This window comes from Cibotium barometz, chromosome 10, assembly GCF_041138505.1.
Source record: "Cibotium barometz isolate CiBa-2024 chromosome 10, ASM4113850v1, whole genome shotgun sequence".
Lineage (NCBI taxonomy): Eukaryota > Viridiplantae > Streptophyta > Polypodiopsida > Cyatheales > Cibotiaceae > Cibotium > Cibotium barometz.
Genome location: NC_141055.1, coordinates 1,014,269 through 1,032,506, shown reverse-complemented (window position 1 = coordinate 1,032,506; position 18,238 = coordinate 1,014,269). Strand labels below are relative to the sequence as shown.

Genomic DNA, 18,238 nt, shown 5'->3' with positions numbered 1-18,238 from the left:
TTGCCAGGTTTGGCCATGTATCTAGAAACCACTCCCACTGCAAATGCAATGTCCGGCCTAGTAGCAACCATGGCATACATGAGACTGCCACAAGCTGAAGCATACGGAATCTTGGCCATATCAGCCCTGTCTCTATCCGACTGTGGGCTGTCCATAGCACTGAGTTTCACATATGGAGGCAAAGGAGTACTAGTCTTCTTCCCCCCGTCCATATTGAACCTCTGCAAAACTTTGACAATGTATTCCTTCTCAGACAAATACAACACATGCTGATTTCTGTCCCGAAGTATCCGCATACACAAAATGTGATTTGCATCACCCAAATCCTTCATATCAAAGGTTTGATGCAGCCTCTTCTTCAAGGCATCCATCTCCTTACGAGATTTCCCGGCAATCAACATATCATCAACATACAAGATGAGTATCAATAGACTGCCATCCAAAGCTTTCTTGGTGTATAAGCAGTGATCTATGTCACTTCTCCTGAAATCCTGTGATTTCATGAATGTATCCAATTTATGATACCATTCCCTTGGTGCCTGTTTGAGCCCATAAAGACTCTTTTTCAGCTTGCATACAAGCTTCTCCTTTCCATTCACTGCATAACCTTCTGGCTGTTGCATATATATCTCCTCATGGAGATCACCGTGAAGAAAAGTAGTCTTCACATCCATCTGAATCAAATCCAGATCATCATGAGCAACCAAAGCTAATTCAGCTCTAAGTGTGGTCATTTTGACCACTGGAGAGAAGATCTCATCAAAGTCCACACCATATTCCTGCTTGAAGCCCTTAGCCACTAACCTGGCTTTGTATCAGGTGCAACTTTAAGCCTGTAAACCCACTTGCATGGCAAAACCTTCTTGCCTGTAGGCAAATGCACCAACTTCCATGTTTCATTTTTGTGCAGAGAATCCATCTCTGACTTCATAGCACGCTCCCAAAGAGCCTTGTCTGCCCTCTGTAAAGCCTCCTTATAACATGAGGGCTCCCCACAGTCAGTGAGCATCAAGTAGTCAACCCCTGGAACAAACCTGTCAGGGGCTCTGGAGGGTCTTGTGGACCTCCGTACCCAATGACCATCATTTGCAGGTTGCTGTCCAGCCTGCATATCACCTATTGGTGGCTCCTGTTCCATGCCATAAGGCTGAAAAATCATGCCCGGTATCTCCTCTAACTGTGGGATATCCATAGGGATATCTTCTGCCATCTCTGGCTGTCCATTTGGACCATTTTCAGCACCATTTAAGGGCTGGTTTTGCTGCTGTAATGGCTGATTTACAGCTCTTGGTTGTTGTCCATGATGTCCATCATCATCAAAGATGACTCTGCCAAGCTCCTGTTGCCTTGCAGGCTCCTTATACATGCATGTTTCATCAAAAATGACATCATTGCTGCGTATAATCTTTCTATTCACTGGATCCCAAAGTCTATACCCCATTTCACCTCTGTCACCATATCCTAGGAATATGCATTTGTGAGACTTAGGATCAAGTTTGGTGCGCATTTCCCTGCGTATGTGCACGTACGCAACGCAACCAAACACTCTCAAGTGCTTGTATGACGGAGGCTTCCCTGTCCATACTTCTTTTGGCACTTTCCCACCAAGTCTCGTGTTAGGTGACCTGTTTATAAGATGAACGGCTGTCATAACAGCTTCAGCCCAAAAACCATGAGGTAACGCAGCATGTGACAACATAGAACGGACCTTCTCCTGAATGGTCCTGTTCATCCTCTCTGCTGTCCCGTTTTGTGGAGGATCATAAGGAGTAGAGAGCTCCCTCTTGATGCCTTTAGCATCACAAAAGTCCTGAAACTGTTTGGACATATACTCTCCACCATTGTCGGAACGCAAAGCCTTCAGTGTTTTGCCAGTTTGATTCTCAACAAGAGCAACAAACTTCTCAAACACTGAGAATGTATCACTCTTCAAACGAAGAGGATAAACCCACACCTTGCGTGTGGTATCATCAATAAAAGACACAAAATATTTTGCCCCTCCCAAAGAAAGCTGAGGCATCTCACATACATCTGTATGCACAAGCTCTAACTGAGCATCTTTCTGTCCAAGAGCTTTCTTGTGGGGGCACTGGAGTTTCCTGCCATATATACAATGCTCACAAAACTGAAAACTTGAAAACTTTAGAGAAGGCAAGTAACCCAAACGAGACACTTGCTCCATTCCTTTGACACTCATGTGTCCCAACCGACTATGCCACATAGAGATTTCCGGCAGCTCGGTTGCATTTACATTAGCATGGTGACAAACACCTGCATGCATGAAGTAAAGAGTGTCCACCTTAGAGCCTCTGGCAACAACCAGTGAGCCCTTACTAATCTTCCACTTTCCACGACCAAATGTGGTAACATAATCAGCATCATCAAGCTGTCCAGTAGAAAGCAGGTTCTTCTTCATCTCAGGCACATGCCTGACATCACCTCTGCCAAGAATCTTGCATGCATGGTTGTCACCCAAATAAACTACTCCTTCATTGCCAGCAGTATACCTGACAAACAAGTCTCTGCAACCTGTGACATGAAAGGAGGCACCTGAATCAATGATCCATGAGTGCATACCATGACCATCTCCTGTAAGAAGTGAACGGGTATCAAGTGAAGACGTGAATAGGACTTCATCCTCACTGTCACCTGCATGTGACACATTGACTTCTTCAATCTTGACTCCACTTTTGCCCTTTGGCTTTACATCTTTGGCTTCATCTTTGTCTTTGTCTTTGCCTTTTCCCTTTTCCTTTTGATCATTCTTCCATTTGTAGCATTGCTTTTTGAAGTGTCCTTTCTTGCCACACTAATGGCATTCCAAGTCCTTTTTGGAGCGGGACTTGCTTCTTCCCCGTTCTTGGCTTTTACCCCTTTGCTGGGATCTCCCACGTGCATTCATTGCATTGGACTTTCCAACAGAGTTGTTTTTCCTGTTCATCTCCTCTTGAAGGAGAGCACCCTCAACATCTGCATATGACAGCATAGCATTCGAATTGCTAGTGGCTGTCCTGAATGTGTCCCAACTCTCTGGGAAAGTGCATAAGAGAAAAGTGGCTTTGAACTCATCGTCCATTGCCAACTTTTGATTAATGACCTGGCTGACAATACCATTAAACTCATTTAGATGGGCTGCCATAGACGCCCCTTCCTTCATTTGAAGACCTATGAGTTTCTTCAACCAATACACTTTGCTTGAGGCACTTTGCTGGGCATACAAGTCCTGCAATCTTTGCCACATTCCCCAAGCTGTCTTCTCTTCACGAATGCTGAAAAGTAAAGTGTCTGACACAGACAACATGATAGTGGATCTTGCGAGCTCATCCATATCTTCCCACACTTCAGCAGTAAGAGAAGCGGGCATCACACCCCTTTCTTTGATAGGCTTGTGCTGCTTCTTCTGGAGCAACACATTATAGCACTAGGTTTGCCAAATATCATAATTATGTGAGCCTTCAAGCTTCTTGATGTGAAGCAATGAAGAGCTCTCACCTGTGGTTGCCATAGCAATATGCAACCTGTCAATGCCTGACTCCCTGCAAGATGTGCAAACACTGCACCAAAAGCACACAAAGTGCTCACAGTTGTTCTCCCAAAGTTTATCTCCCACTGCGGAAGCACAAATGTAACTCCACTCCCACTGTATGTGATAAAATCACCAAAATCTGGTTGCAGATTTAGGACAGCACCTTAAATGTGCTCTGTTGCCCTTCCAAAATACTGTACAACAGTACCAAGTGCTCACCAATGATGTACCAAATCTGTACTGGCAAGTACAACAGCTGAAAATGAACCTTTTCTTCACTCAAATCAATGTACAGCCATGCCAAAACTTGCACAAAGTTGTACCAAATCTGTACCAGCAAGTACAATAGCAATAAATGCTCTCCTGGCTATCCAAATGAGTGAAAATCAGACTTTTACAGTCCCGACCACTGCATACAACAGTCCCGAACAGAAATTGGGCAAAAGCCCCTTGACTGCAAGCTGATTTATGAGGATTCAAGGCATAAAAGTCATGCCTGCTGCTTTGCCAAGCTCAACAAGCATAAAATCTTGAAAAGCCCCTTGATTTAAGATCAATTTCTGATCATACATGGTACATTGACGCACATGAAGGCATCCAGAGTCTTCATAATGCTTCCCCCTGGCCACATATACATCCAATACATAAAAGCCCCTTGATTTACAGGCACATTGAGTGCTTGACAGGCATCAACACATTGCCCAAAGCATCATTTGCCAGTGCCTGCATGCAAATCGATCCAATCGGCACAAAAGCCCTTTGATTTGCACATCAATTTCCTGCAAATTTGGCCTGAATGTGAGATTGCTCACATCATACAGCATGTATGAATGCCCAATTGCACAATTACATCAAAAGCCCCAAATTTCGACATCCAATTTCCTGCAAATTGATCCTGATTGTGACCAATGTCACCCAATTTTGCCAATTTTGCTCAAAATTTGAGCAATTTGGCACCTGTATCTGCTCAATTAATGATTGTACCTGCTCAATTGCAAATCCCAAAAGAAATTGAAGCAAATACCTTTGAAAATTTCTGATTGCAAGAAAGAAGGGGGTCGTGCTGATGCTGCTGCAGAATTAGTGCAGAAGACGTCGGGTGTTTAATGTTTGGTGGTGGCTTTGTTTGACAGTCTGCAGTGTCGATACAGGTCGAAGTACCATGCAAAACGCCAACGGACGTAAACGGGCAGCGCTTGCCCATTTGTTTCTTGCGCTGCTGTGGGTGAGCTTCGAATCTGTCGCATTGAACAATGAAGGCCGCCCGTTAGTGTTGGCACCACCACCGCGTGTCGCTGGCAGCAAAGTACCCGTTCGCGGGTCTGACAATTGCGTGGGAGTCAAGGACTGGCGACGGGCTTGAGGGCGACTCGCCAAGCGTGGTCAAATTGACAGGCGTGGAGTCTCGCCACAGCAGCGACAACGGCGATCTTGTTGAAGGTTCGCTCCCTTCCTGGTGCGCCACCCAGTCGCTCGAGCTCGCCTTCACGGGGATACGTAACACCGCCTCCGCCTAGTAGCCTTACGCCTTGTGGCCAGGCGTCTAACGCCCAACGCTCACACAGACTGCGCCACGTTCGTGTCAATGATGACCAACGACTTGTGCAGCTGCTGTCGCCTGCCTCAGCTGCAGCCTGCGTAGCAACTGCTGCAACTCGTGGCCAACACTGCACACAGGCGAATTCCAGCGCTGCAGCTCTTCTACAGTCGATTTCCAGCTTTGCACACTTGAGAACAAAACCCTAAAACCAGGGCTCTGATACCAGTTGAATGGGCTCTGGAGGGTTAGGGTTTCATGTGGGAGACATACACAGAGAGAGAAGAAGGAGAGAGAGAGAGTTGTGGAGATAAGTCAACTCATTTGAATGAGTGTGTGACTTCCCTATCACACATGTATATTTTGCACTAGTACACATAGTGCACTTAGTACATTAAAAGTACTAAGTGTACTATGTACTATAACTTATGGGCTTGTACACACTACAAGGGTGGGCATAGTGCCTTTACCCCAACAGCTGGTAGTGCTGAAGACAGATGAGAAGGGCCGGTACCATAAGAGCCTACAAGGGCTGGTGGCAGTGAAGCAGAGAGGAGGGGACAAGTTGGAAGTGAAGGAGGGTTGCTGGTGGGGCGCCCTCTGAAGAGAAGCAGAGACCGGGAGACAGAGGCTTGGTTGTCAGACGCAAGGGTGAATTCCCTTGGCAGTAAATCCTGGCCAGAGTCCTGGTTTTTGGTGTAATTGCTGAGTTTGTACAGTGTGTATGGTGCTGTGTGTTTTTGCTGAATGATCATTGTCTATCATGGTTTTGAGCTATCTTTCTGGTGTGGGTGGGTGGTGAACAGTGAGAAGTGTTCCAGCCGGTGGCTGGTGGTGCCTCCGTTGTGTTAGTTTTTTCAAAGTTTGGGAGGTGAAGGGCTATAGAGGCAGGGTCTTTTTTCTTTTTTTCACCTCACATGCTTTCTGGCGCCCCCACAGAGGAGAGCTCGGGTATATTTCTCTTGCCTACGAGGGTGTATGCCCCAGAGTAAGAGATTGAAGGAAGGTGTTTTCAGTTTTTTCTTGGGTTTGAAAGTGAAGCTTGGAGATCAAAATGATGTCGTATCCAGAGTTTTTTGGTGCTCCTAATGAAGATGTGGCAGATTTTCTTGAAAGAATGGAGGTTGCATGCATAAGCAATCACATCAATCAGTCAGCACAGGTATTGCGGCTGCTGAATATATGTTTGAAGGGAGATGCAAGGATTTGGTACAGAGCTTATGAGGAGTCATTGAAGGATGCTGAGCTACGCATTCCAATGACTGAGGATGGATTGAAGACTGCACTTTTGAACAGGTTCAAGAAGATTGAGGATCCAGATAGAGTTTGGCATGAAGTGCAGGGGTTGATACAGGGTGAATTGGAGCCAATTGATGATTATGTGAAGAAATTCTCTTTGCTGTGGGAGACTTTATGCAGGGCTTTGGGGGAAGATCAAGTACCTCCGGACATGATGAAGAAGGATCGTTTTATTGCAGGATTGAAGGGAGGTATTCGCTGGAAGGTTGAATTAAAGAAGCCCAGATCTTATGAGGATGCGGTGGAAATAGCCAAATCAAAGGATTGGAAATTGCAACGGATGAACCAGCTGGGGATGGTTCCAGTGGCAGTGAGGCCTGAAATGAGAAGGGTAGAAGCGGTACCGATGAGAACCGTGCTGAAAAGAGTGCAACCGACAGAAGCTCAGGTGAATAATGTCGCACCACAGGGGACAAAGGTAGCACCCACAGCTGTTACAGCTTCTGATGAAAGGCTTCAACAGGACATGAGGCAAATGGTGGATTGTATGAAGAATCTGAGTTTGAAGATGATGGAGAACACAGGTGGTGGACGTGGCCGAGGCAGAGGATATAATCAGGAAGGGATTGAAGGTCAGACAGGCTATGGAAGTGGCCGTGGTTTTGGCAAGGGTAGACGGTTTATTCCTACATGCTGGAATTGTGGTGAACTTGGACATCTAAGTACAGATTGTGATAAGCCTCAGCGAATGGGAGGTGATATGTATCCTTTACCCTCTCAGATTCCCAACAGGGCAAATGATTATGGAATTGAAATTAGAGGTGAAGCTGGGACCAGTGGGTTGACAAATGAGGAGAAGGGTAAAACTAAGGTGATAGATGTGGTCACCCTTGAGAAGACGAAGGAAACGGAAGCTGATGTAATGGCTTTGGGGAAACGGACGCCACAGGAAAGGGAAAGCAGGGATGCTGCAGGGCCTAGCAAGAAGAAAGGTAAAGTGAAGGAAGGAGGAGATGTAAAGGTCAAGCAGAAGCGGAAGTCTCATAGGAAGTTTCAGGTGACTGATTTTCCACTAGGGGTTGGGCAGGATAGCTACAATTTACAGGAGGACATGGCTGGAAGGAAGGCTAATATTACTTTTGGGCAATTGATAGAGTTAGCTCCCAAATTGAAACGTCAGTGGAAAAGACTTGTGAATCCGAGAGAGAAGGAGCCTGCCAGAGGGATAGTGACTGTTTTATCTGTTCAGGAGTTGCCTGATATATGTCCTGTGGTGAATGTTTGGTACAAAGGGAAGAATCTGGGAGAGGCATACATAGATGGTGGTGCACAAATTTGTGTAATCACATTAGCAGCTGTGGAGAGGCTTGGTCTTAATATTACTGAAGCGTTTCCGTATTCGGTTGGCCAATCACCAGAAGGTCAAATGCTTAGGTATGATCAAAGAGTTAGAACTGCAGGCTTTTGATGTAAAGGTGCTTGTGGACTGCCATGTTATGCCGGCAGGAATGGGTGCATTCCCCATCATTTTGGGAAGACCATGGCTAAGAGCGGTGAAGGCTGTTCAAGATTGGAGGAAAGGGGTCATTACTCTGTATGACAGGAGAGGGGATAAAAAGCAGTTTAATATGGATAATCAGAAGCCTGTTGATGATGAAAGGGAAAGTGAAGCTGATTCGAGTGTTGATGATACGACCAGTAGCACCACTACTAGTGAGGGAATAGAGGACACTTCATCCAGTGAGGAGGATGCAGAGATGGATGCCCTGGTTATTGATGAGGAAGTGCTTGGTGATGAGGTTGCTCGACAAGAAGAGGCCATACAGGAAGAATGCGAGGAGGTACAAGTGAATCATGAGCTGAGGTATGCATGTGATGTGAAAGAGTTTGCTTTTGAGTCTTTGGGTAATGTACCGTTGTGGGATGAGTGGGATATAGAAAGTCTGCAGGATGATGAACCAGAGTTAGAGTTAGATGAACAGATGTGCATTAATGTTAAGAAAGCCACAAGTAAAATTGATGCTATGAAAGAGGAGCAACACCATAAGACTATGAATGATGTTGATGCCATGGATGAGATTATGGATGCAGTGATAGATGAATTTCTCATTGGCCTGGATAAAGATGAGGATACAGGAACTGAAGTGGATGCTTTGGCAATGGTGCCTGTTGAAGGGGACTTTGTTTTGCCTGTAGTGGCTGGCTTTGATGGTGATGTTTCTCATGTTAATGGACAAGAAAGTGTTATAGCACAGCAAGTTTTTCTTGATGAAGCTTTCATCAGTTTTTACCCTCAGCAGGAATTGCTTCACTGGTTCTCCAATATTGGTGTTGACTGCATCAGTGATTTTGAAATTGAGATAAGGCAGGATGGTATGTATGTCAAGAGCTTTGTTTCCAAAAGTTCTTATGTACCATTGTGGGAAGTGGGATGGCAAACTACGCCTTTGGAAGATGACAGTGTTTCTTTGATCACATGGAATAGAGATGTTTTGGTTACATTGTATGATGCTCAAAGGATTGACGGAGGGAAACGTGGTCATATGCTTTTTGCTGCTGATCATAAATGATTCAACAGGCTAGGGGTTGGGCAAAGTATGTCAGGTAAAAATCTGAGAAGTGTTTTGGGTCTGTGTACATATGGGATGCATGGTTTGCAAGGTGGTAAGGTACGTAGTGTACGGCACGCTATCAGTACGTACGGAACGTACTTCTGTACGGAACAAATTTTAAGGTACGTAAACAGTACGTACCATTTGTAAACAGTCCTAGAAACCTGAATATTTTGTAGACATAGCAACCAAAATACTTAAAATAAAGACTGAACCTCATTACTTAAAGTTTAAATCAATTATCAGTTACCAAGCCCATTACACAATACCTCATGTTAACAGTCATAGTGATATAAGCAAGAACCATGAAAGTCATAGATGATAAAAGAGAGTACAAATATCATGTCTCCAGCTGCCAGCACATGTCCTGGTCCACAAGTGCAAAAAGCAAAACAATGAAACACTACAGTTGTCTAGACTCTAGAGTCTAGACGCAAGAGTCTCAAATCTCATCATCAGATGAAGATGATGAGTCTTCTGAAGAGAGCATGCCTCCATCATTGATACCATTGCCCTCTTCATCGAACTCTGGCTCAGCAGCAACAAGCTCCAGTGCATCCTCGTCATGTGCCTCGGGAATCTGAGTGTGAATGAGTTCGACAGCCTCATTTGCACGCCTCTGCTGGGTGCGACGAACTGGAAGCTTTCCCCTGCGAATGCTCTCTCGTCTCGCAGAGCCTGGATCTGGAGCTGCCGGGCGTAGAGGAATGCTAAGAGATCGTGCACGTGAGCGGGTCACACAACAATCCACGCTCTCAAGCTCTCTATGTAAAGCTCTCAAAATCTCCTCTTGCTCATCTCTAATCTGCCGATCCACAAGCTCCGAGCTGGGTTCATCTACCATTTTGAGTAGTGTTGGATCAACCTGTTTAAACATGCCACAAATTGCATATTGGACAATGGATATTCATTGAACTAGAAAAAAATTTCTACTTCTAAGTTCTTCTTGAGTCCAAATTTCAATTTATACCTGCTTCGGTGACCCCAAAGCATGGTAGCTTCGCACGAGCCTCACGTTAGCTCTGCAATACACCAACTTCTCTAATTGAGAAGTACTAAGGCGATTCCGAATCTTAGTGTGTATAAGGGAGTATGAGCTCCAGTTCCGCTCACATGCTCCAGTTGAGCAATCCTGTGCAAAAATGAGTGCAATGCGAGCAAATTTGTAAATCTTTTAATGCTAAAACATCAATCTTCATTTCCGAAGAGTATACTTTAGAGATTAATTACAAGTTACCTGAGATAGAACACGAAGAGCAACTCGTGAAAGGTTTGGAAGACCAACCCTTCCATAAGAGTGCCACCATGTCAAAGGGAATTTCATGGCTTCCTTCCTCAATGACACAGGTCTCGCAAATGAAGCACCAATACCACTCATGTAAGTGGTGAACTCTCTATCAATCTGAAGTTGCTCCTCCTCTGAGAACATCCTCTGACTGCTTCATGCTCAAAGCAGTATTATTCCATAGCTCTGGCAACCTGTAGAGAGGATGGAGCATGGCAGCCATCGCATGGATGGGACGGCTCATGAATGTCCACCGTTTGTCTACAATGTCCAAGATCTCACCTCGGCTGAAAATGAGAGATTGAACATACATGTCTTAGGTTATAGTGCTAAGAGAATCGAGAATCGAGAAGTCATAAAAATCAAAGAAAGAGGAAGAAATTAGAACTATTGCTTACCGTTGAGCAGTCATCATGGAGCACTGAGCAACATGGTCTTTCATTTGCATAAACAAATGAAAGACCAGCCCCAAAGTTGAGCCCTCCATGTCTGTAAGTCGAAGGACATACACGGGCTTAAGTGCAACTGAAAGGCTATGAACTTGCTGCCAAAAATCATCATCCAGGATCCGCCTCTGCAAGTATTTTGTACGCTCATCCTCTAAATGATGCATCTGTCGCCACCTTGGATCCACAACTGTTGATGATAGTGAATCTCTTATCTTGTAGAGCCTATCCAAGACCAAGAATATGTAGGCAAACCTGGTCTTGGAGGGTCTCACCATATCCAAAGGGCTATGGCTCCGAAAGATGGCAAGAGCCTGATGCTTCTTGCGGAAGAAGGTGGTGATCTTTACAGCATCTGCAACAATGGGCTGCACCCAAACAAGCTTCCCAATGTCTTCCATAAGTAAATCAAGACAATGGACAGCACATGGAATCCACACTATATGTGGAAACTCTGCCTCGACCATTTGACCCATTGCCTTGCAGTTAGAGGCGTTGTCGGTCACCACCTGCACAACATTGTCCTCCCCAACCTCAAGGATAGCCTGTCGAATGTCGCCATAAATGAACTCCCCTGTGATCCTGTCGCCTGCTCTCCCTGCATCCACGGCATGCAAGAAATAGGTGCCCAAGCAAGATGACACAAGGATATTGATTATGTGCCTCTTGCGAATGTCTGCCCACCCATCTGAAATAATAGTGCATCCAAACTCCTGCCAACGTGCTTTCACAGGTGTGAGCGCCTTGTCTATCAAGGCCTTCTGCTCATCCAACATGGATGTACGCATCTTCGTATACTGAAGACCTGTCCATGTCTCAGTAGGCCCTACCTGCGCAATTGCTTTCACCATTCTTTTCCATTGGTCTGTCCTTAACACATTGAAGGATATATCACACTCAATAAGAGTACGACAAATCTCCATTTCTGCCACCCTTTGCCGCTCCTTTACCCAAGCTTGTGATGAGATACAAGAACGCAGAGTGGATTGCTTTGATGCCTCCCCTGTACCTCTCGCATCTTGTGGCAGGAGGTCCTCATCATCAGCAATACGTGCCCTCTTCCTGCCTGTGGTGGATTGGGCTGAAGCCGAAAGACTTTCACCCTCATCTACTGTACCTGAACCTGTAACATCTCCAATAAAAGCATCATGGAGAGCATCTTGCGTACTTTCACCACCTCTAACACTGCTTGCACCACCCATTGCAAGACAATTCTCCGCAATCAATTGGTCCCTCACAGCTTGTGGTATTTTATCACATGGACCACATTGATTGGTGCACCCGATACCTGTCATGTGCTTGATGACGCGAGTTATGGTGCTAGTGTACTGCTCCCCGCAATACTTGCATGCCCATAGCCGAGTACCTGACCCTTGCTGAGAAGGGGTGTTAACAACCCTCAGGACATTCGTGTGGATTGCCTAGTTCGGGTTAGTCTTGCGCGGCATGATGAAGCCTGGGCGTGAGAGAGAGCGAAGAAGAGCGAAGAAGTTACTCTGCAGAGTTTTGCAGGTACACACGATTGTGCAAGTATTCACAAATGCCCAAAATTTGGTCGCTTATCCACAAGCGCATGGTCGCCACACACGTTTCGCCACGCCACACCATTTATTTTTTTTTTTAAGTTTCCATACGGATCCGTACAGTACGGTACCGTATCGTACCGTACGACTGTACCGTAATGTGCGGATCCGTACGTACGTACGGAATCAACCTTGATGGTTTGTGAATAAACTTTGCCCTGAAATGCCCTGGCAAATGTACAGAGCGGGTGGTTTTGCAGTGAGCTGGTACACGCACGTTTTTTTTGGGGAGCAGATGCTGGAGATTTGGAAGTTTTTTATTGCAACAGTATGGTGTGCGGGTGGTTGCCAAATACAGGGCAGAGACCGGAAGAGAGGCCGCTTTTGGAGCATGGGAATTGGTCATGTTTGGTATGTCCAGGTGCAACTGATTAAAGACGTGTGGGCAGATATACTTTTGGAAAGTGTGGGCGCAGTATGTCCACTTGAAGCAAGGAGAAGCAAGGGGCCCTTGTAGCATTGTATGGCCATCTTTGAGGCTTTAAGCAAATAAATAATAAATATCAATTAATGTGGCCAACAATGAAGGGTCCACGTGGAGGTTCATTTGGTTGCCAACTCGACGTCTAGAAGGTTGGCAAGCATGGAGCAAACGGAAAGGGTGGGGTGCCGCCTTGCAGGAAAAAGGGAGTCGGGGGACTAAGGTGTAGCGCGGCCTTGTGAAGGGAGACCTCTCTTGTGGGGAGAGCCAACAGAGAAGGGACCTACAGTTGCTACTGGTCGAGGCACAGAGGCGATGAGCTGGGAGTAGAGGGTAGCTGTGTGGACGCCCTCTGAAGAGAAAAGACGGGTAGCGACCAGAGAGGGTCGTTTGGGAGTAGTAGCCGCCTGGAGATAAAGGGGACGCCTGGCTGGTGATACTGCAGGGAGACGAAAAGGAAGGTTGTCGCCTTGCTGTGATTTTGCAGAGCTGTAATGAAGGCAGCCGCCTTTGATGAGTTGGCGTGGAGGCTGGCGAAGAGCAAAGGAGCCGCCTCTGGCAACTGTGTGAGACTAGGGGTTGGTGTAGCTGCTGCGGAGACAGAGGGTCTTTCAGGTTTGGGTGGCCTTTCTTTGTTTTGTGGCTGGACGTAGAGGAAGCCGCGTGGGTGATGTGGCTTGGGCTGGTGTTGGGTTGGTGATACAAGCAATGATTGGAGATGTGAAGTGGTCTAGCGAAGGGAACTGCTGAAGCTTACGAGCTGGATACCTTGTGGGAGAGAGCCTGGAGCGCAGTGCAGAGTTGGAGGCCGTCTCAAGTGTCACTGGCACGTAAAGCAGCTGCAGAGGTGGCTGGTAGTGCTGAAGACAGATGAGAAGGGCCGGTACCATCAGAGCCTACAAGGGCTGGTGGCAGTGAAGCAGAGAAGAGGGGACAAGTTGGAAGTGAAGGAGGGTTGCTGGTGGGGCGCCCTCTGAAGAGAAGCAGAGACCGGGAGACAGAGGCTTGGTTGTCAGACGCAAGGGTGAATTCCCTTGGCAGTAAATCCTGGCCAGAGTCTTGGTTTTTGGTGTAATTGCTGAGTTTGTACAGTGTGTATGGTGCTGTGTGTTTTTGCTGAATGATCACTGTCTATCGTGGTTTTGAGCTGTCTTTCTGGTGTGGGTGGGTGGTGAACAGTGAGAAGTGTTCCAGCCAGTGGCTGGTGGTGCCTCCGTTGTGTTAGTTTTTTCAAAGTTTGGGAGGTGAAGGGCTATAGAGGCAGGGTCTTTTTTCTTTTTTTCACCTCACCAGCGCGATGCAACCTCACACTCATCCCATGCTCTCAATAATTGAGGCCTCGTGGAAGCACGCGCCGATTTGTTAGGGGTTTTCCACCGATCCTGCTGCACCTTGTCTTTTCCTTTCTCTTTCGTAGTCTCTTTCATATTTTTCATTGATGGGGACTATTGCACAGGAGCAGATGCATTCCCTGTTTTGCCTATGCCCTTTGCATTTGTTGACACATCATTAGACACTCTGTTAGATGCAGGCAAATCAGACTACAATACTGCCACTGAGGGAGGCTGATGCAACAACAACATGCATTTCGCAGACACATGACCAAACTTGTGACATCTGTGGCAGGCACCCCCAAATACATCCCATTTGAGTTCAAAATACGTAGCACCCATGTTCACATTCTCAACCTCTATAGCAATACAGCGGATAATAGGCTTATATGTGTCCCACAAGATACAAAATCTGTTGCGACTCCTTGTCAGACGAGGAGGGCAAACTACTGCCAAGAGTGGCAACAATGAAAGAGATCTTCGCACATATATTCAGGGAGGTTAACCACCTCCACCCACACCAAACAGCTATGACAAATAAGACCCTAGTAGTCTTTCGTAGGGGACCACGGTAACACATGTACCATCTGCATTCCAAATATCAATGGCGATGCCTCCAGTACTACATTCCGATGCTTAGGCTCAATAAAGAGCACCTCATAGAATCCCGGCACAGCAAAATATACTCCCTCAACCACACGTCCCTGCAACACAGCTTTAATCCATTTTGCAACATCATCCGTTGATGGCATTTTCCCTAGGAAAAATATGATTACTACATTCTCTAAGTACTTTCTCACAGGAAAGACAATGGACGGCAATGCAGTCTTGTAAGTGAAGCTCATACGGCTCTGCTAAAAGTCTTCATGAAGCACATTGTAGACATACTATGCATCGGGGCTAACATGAGGTGGAAGATTTTCACAAGCAACATCCATAGGTGCAAGGTAATCGCTGGGAGTAGCAATGTGTTTGCGTTGCAGTTCCACAGAAGGACCGTTTGAAGAAGAGGCCATGTCTTCACTGCTCTAGATGCTGGATTGGAGACGTGTCAGCGGTGGCAAAGCAAGTTGCTCGTTATGGAACAGGGGAGGCCGACTATACCAAAGAGTCAGCGATGGAAGAGGTGCGGGCCTGAAACTTGACGAAGAGGTAACAACCACTGGAGATGCGAAGGTCGACTACTGCCACAAAAGCGACGGAAGGCACGGGCTGGGACACTGCACACCCTGAGCGCGCAAAGCATAGTAACATGGGACGGGGGGAACGGACCCTAGGGACAGGGAGCGCGTGGGACGGGGGCGGGACGGCAAAACGGGGACGAAAATCTGACAGTGAAGTGGGGACGCCGGTAACGCGTTCCGAGAACGTCCCGAGAACGCCGTTCCCTGTCCGAACGGGGACGGTCAAACAGACCGTTGGCGGTATTTTTGACCGTTTTGGGGCGCAAACGGCTGTCTATCTTGACCGTTTGGCCCTTGCGCCACTCCTCCAAAGCTTCTCTCTCGAGTCTCTCTCTCCCACATGGCTCTACTATCTAGCCTCTCCCACATGACACATCGTACATGCCCATTGCCTCCCTCTCCCACATGTCACATGTGGCATGCCTCTCTCTCTCTTCCACATGCCTCCATCATCCATGAGTCCATTGAACATTCACATAACATGATAAGTTGATAACCCTCCCCTCTTCTTCTATATAAGAGACCTCTACCTCCATACTCTCCTCAAGCCCTCTCCTCTCCAAGCTCTCCCTCTCCAAGACCCAAGGCTCAAGCTCTCCCTCTCCAAGCTCTCCTTCTCCAAGCTCACCCTCTCCAAGCTCACCCTCTCCAAGCTCTCCTTCTCCAACATCCAAGCTCTCCCTCTCCAAGCTCACCCTCTTCAAGCTCTCCTCCAACATCCAAGCTCTCCCTCTCCAAGCTCACCCTCTCCAAGCTCTCCTTCTCCAACATCTCCATCCCGATTCTCCGTCTTGACTCTTTCTCAAGCTCTACCATCCATCTCAAGCTCTACTCTATCACTATGGCATCCTCTTCTCAAACCCCTTCCTCTACTCAACCCGGGTCCGCTGCCGCCTCCACCACTTCAACACCCGCTCCATCACGAAGGAGGAGGCCCGCCGTACATCGATGGAGTTGGTGGGATGAGGTAGAGTGCTCGCAATACGGTCAAGGGGGTGGTTCAAGACCATGGGTATGTAAGCTTTGCGGCTACAAGCGAACCGGCGGTGCCCACAAAGTGCGTGCTCACTTCTTGCATGAGCCCGGCAACGAAGTGCAATTTTGCAAGGAGGTTTCGGCCGAGAAGAAGAAGGAGCTCCTTGAAAAGCTTGTGGTTTATGAGGCGGCCGAGTTGGCAAAACGCAATCCTCAAGTGGCCGTCGACCCCACATCCTTTGTGAGGACATCAACGCCGCATGTACCTCGTTCATCAAGAGAGGCATCCGCTTCCCGGGGACGCCAAAGTACTCTTGATGAGAATTGGAACCCTCAATTGAAAGAGGAGGTGGACATGGCGGTGGCACGATTCTTCTTTCATGACCACATAGCATTTCGGGCGGCACGGTAAGTCCTTGGCACTATGCATATGTATTATTGTGCCCGAGGCATTGTCCCCCCCACCTCCCCCTCCCCCTCCACTTGAGGACCAGCCTATGGAGGACTTCACTGAGGAGGTCACGATTGATCTTCACCCTTTTCAGCCTCTGCCTAGTCTCTTGAGTCTAGAGTCTCGAGTCTCGACTCTTGCCCCACTTTTTTGCTAGCAATCTTGTATCTTGGCAATTAGTCATTTTGCCTTGAGTGTACACCCTCCTTGGGCCTTTCATTATGCCATTTGGCATTTTTGTTTAGATTGTACACTCACTTTTGTTTATCACGCCATCGGCGCCCCATTATAGTTTTTTGCTAATACGACTATGCATTTCTCCTCTTTTTGGTGCAATTTTGTGCTTAATGTCTTGGTTTCTAAGTGTAAATCAAGTGTGTTAAAAAAATTTGCAAAAAAACAATCGTTTTTAGATTGCCGTTTTTTTCACCGTCCCCGGGACGGCCTTTTGCCCCGTCCCCGTCCCGTTCCCCATCCCCGTCCCCGTTCCCCGTCCCATGTTTCTATGGCGCAAAGGATAGCTGGGCGGCGAGTATAGGCAAAGCAAGATGGGCTTAGAAGCATGCGCAGTAGACACAAGCGAGACAACAACGATCACATAGCTCAGACCTAGCAGCACACACACCTTTCACTATACTACACACACATATATATATATAGCAACAACCAAAAGAAATGTGGCACTTTGATATTCAAGAAACCCATAATTCATCATCATACGGGTACCACACACTTCAAGTGTGCAAATCGGGATCTATGGTTTAAAAAAATGAAAACCCCCTCTGCTCCCTCTTTACCAGGAAGAACCAGTCCCAGTGCTCTCAGCTCCAGCTCATCTTCCTACCTATACAAGGTGGTCTCCAGCAACCTCCCCAGCTTGCAACCTACCCTTTCCAGTTCACAGTATGCCTCTATCTCACTCACCTACTCATGATTCTCATTAGGGCTCAAAGGCGTCGGCACATACAACCCCTAGAGCTTCAACTTGTAGAGTCTTCATCTCAGCCTACTACTATGGAGGACCAAACCCACCAACTTGGCAGCAAGCTTTGCAGCAGATGCAGCAACAGTTCTAATAGCAACTTCAAGAGTCCATGGCCCCATTGGCTTCTCACATCCAATAGTTGCAGACAGATCGCCATTCTCATACGAGTTCTATACTAGGAATCGACATTACAACATCAGTACAAGACAATGAAGACAACATTCTTCCCGAGGTGGAAGGTAACAATCTTAAGACTCTTTATCGTCTTTTGCAAGCTAGTAAAGCAAAGACATGTTCACCACTAAACTTGTGCTAGAGTGTCAAGTGCACTCTGCACTAGGGTACACAGTGACATACCGGCATGATCATCAGTGCAGCATTTGTACAAAAGTAGAACCTTTTTTAGGACTATTTGTCATACGTTGTGACCCCATTGTGAGCCCTCAGTCCAGGGACAATCAGGCACGAGCTACATAGGTTAGTCTCTAAGCCTTAGAGGTCAGTCAGGCGTCGGTCCTCTTAACCCACTTGTAGAATTCATCATACAAGAGCCTATAGATGTCTGCCATAGCCTTAGATGCATATGTAGGCATGTTTAGGATCATTGCACATAGAAGGGGCCAGCCCAACATGGGCTAGCCTTGCAAAGGGGTATCCAAGCCC

The 18,238-nt window shown here is 46.9% G+C and overlaps 2 protein-coding genes across 2 annotated transcripts in view; both read right to left on the bottom strand.

Moving 5' to 3' along the window:
- LOC147634427 (COP9 signalosome complex subunit 4-like) overlaps positions 1 to 18,238 on the bottom strand; it is a 105,325-nt gene that overhangs the window by 70,375 nt on the left and 16,712 nt on the right. The gene's annotated exons all lie outside the window — the stretch shown is intronic.
- Positions 9,269 to 10,340, bottom strand: LOC147634428 (uncharacterized). The gene is made up of 2 exons (XM_086803357.1): positions 9,885 to 10,340; positions 9,269 to 9,779 (listed from the first exon to the last, which is right to left on the bottom strand). Exon 2 carries the CDS (start codon positions 9,756 to 9,758, stop codon positions 9,357 to 9,359), a length of 402 nt encoding a protein of 133 aa, XP_086659483.1. The 5' UTR covers positions 9,759 to 9,779; positions 9,885 to 10,340; the 3' UTR covers positions 9,269 to 9,356.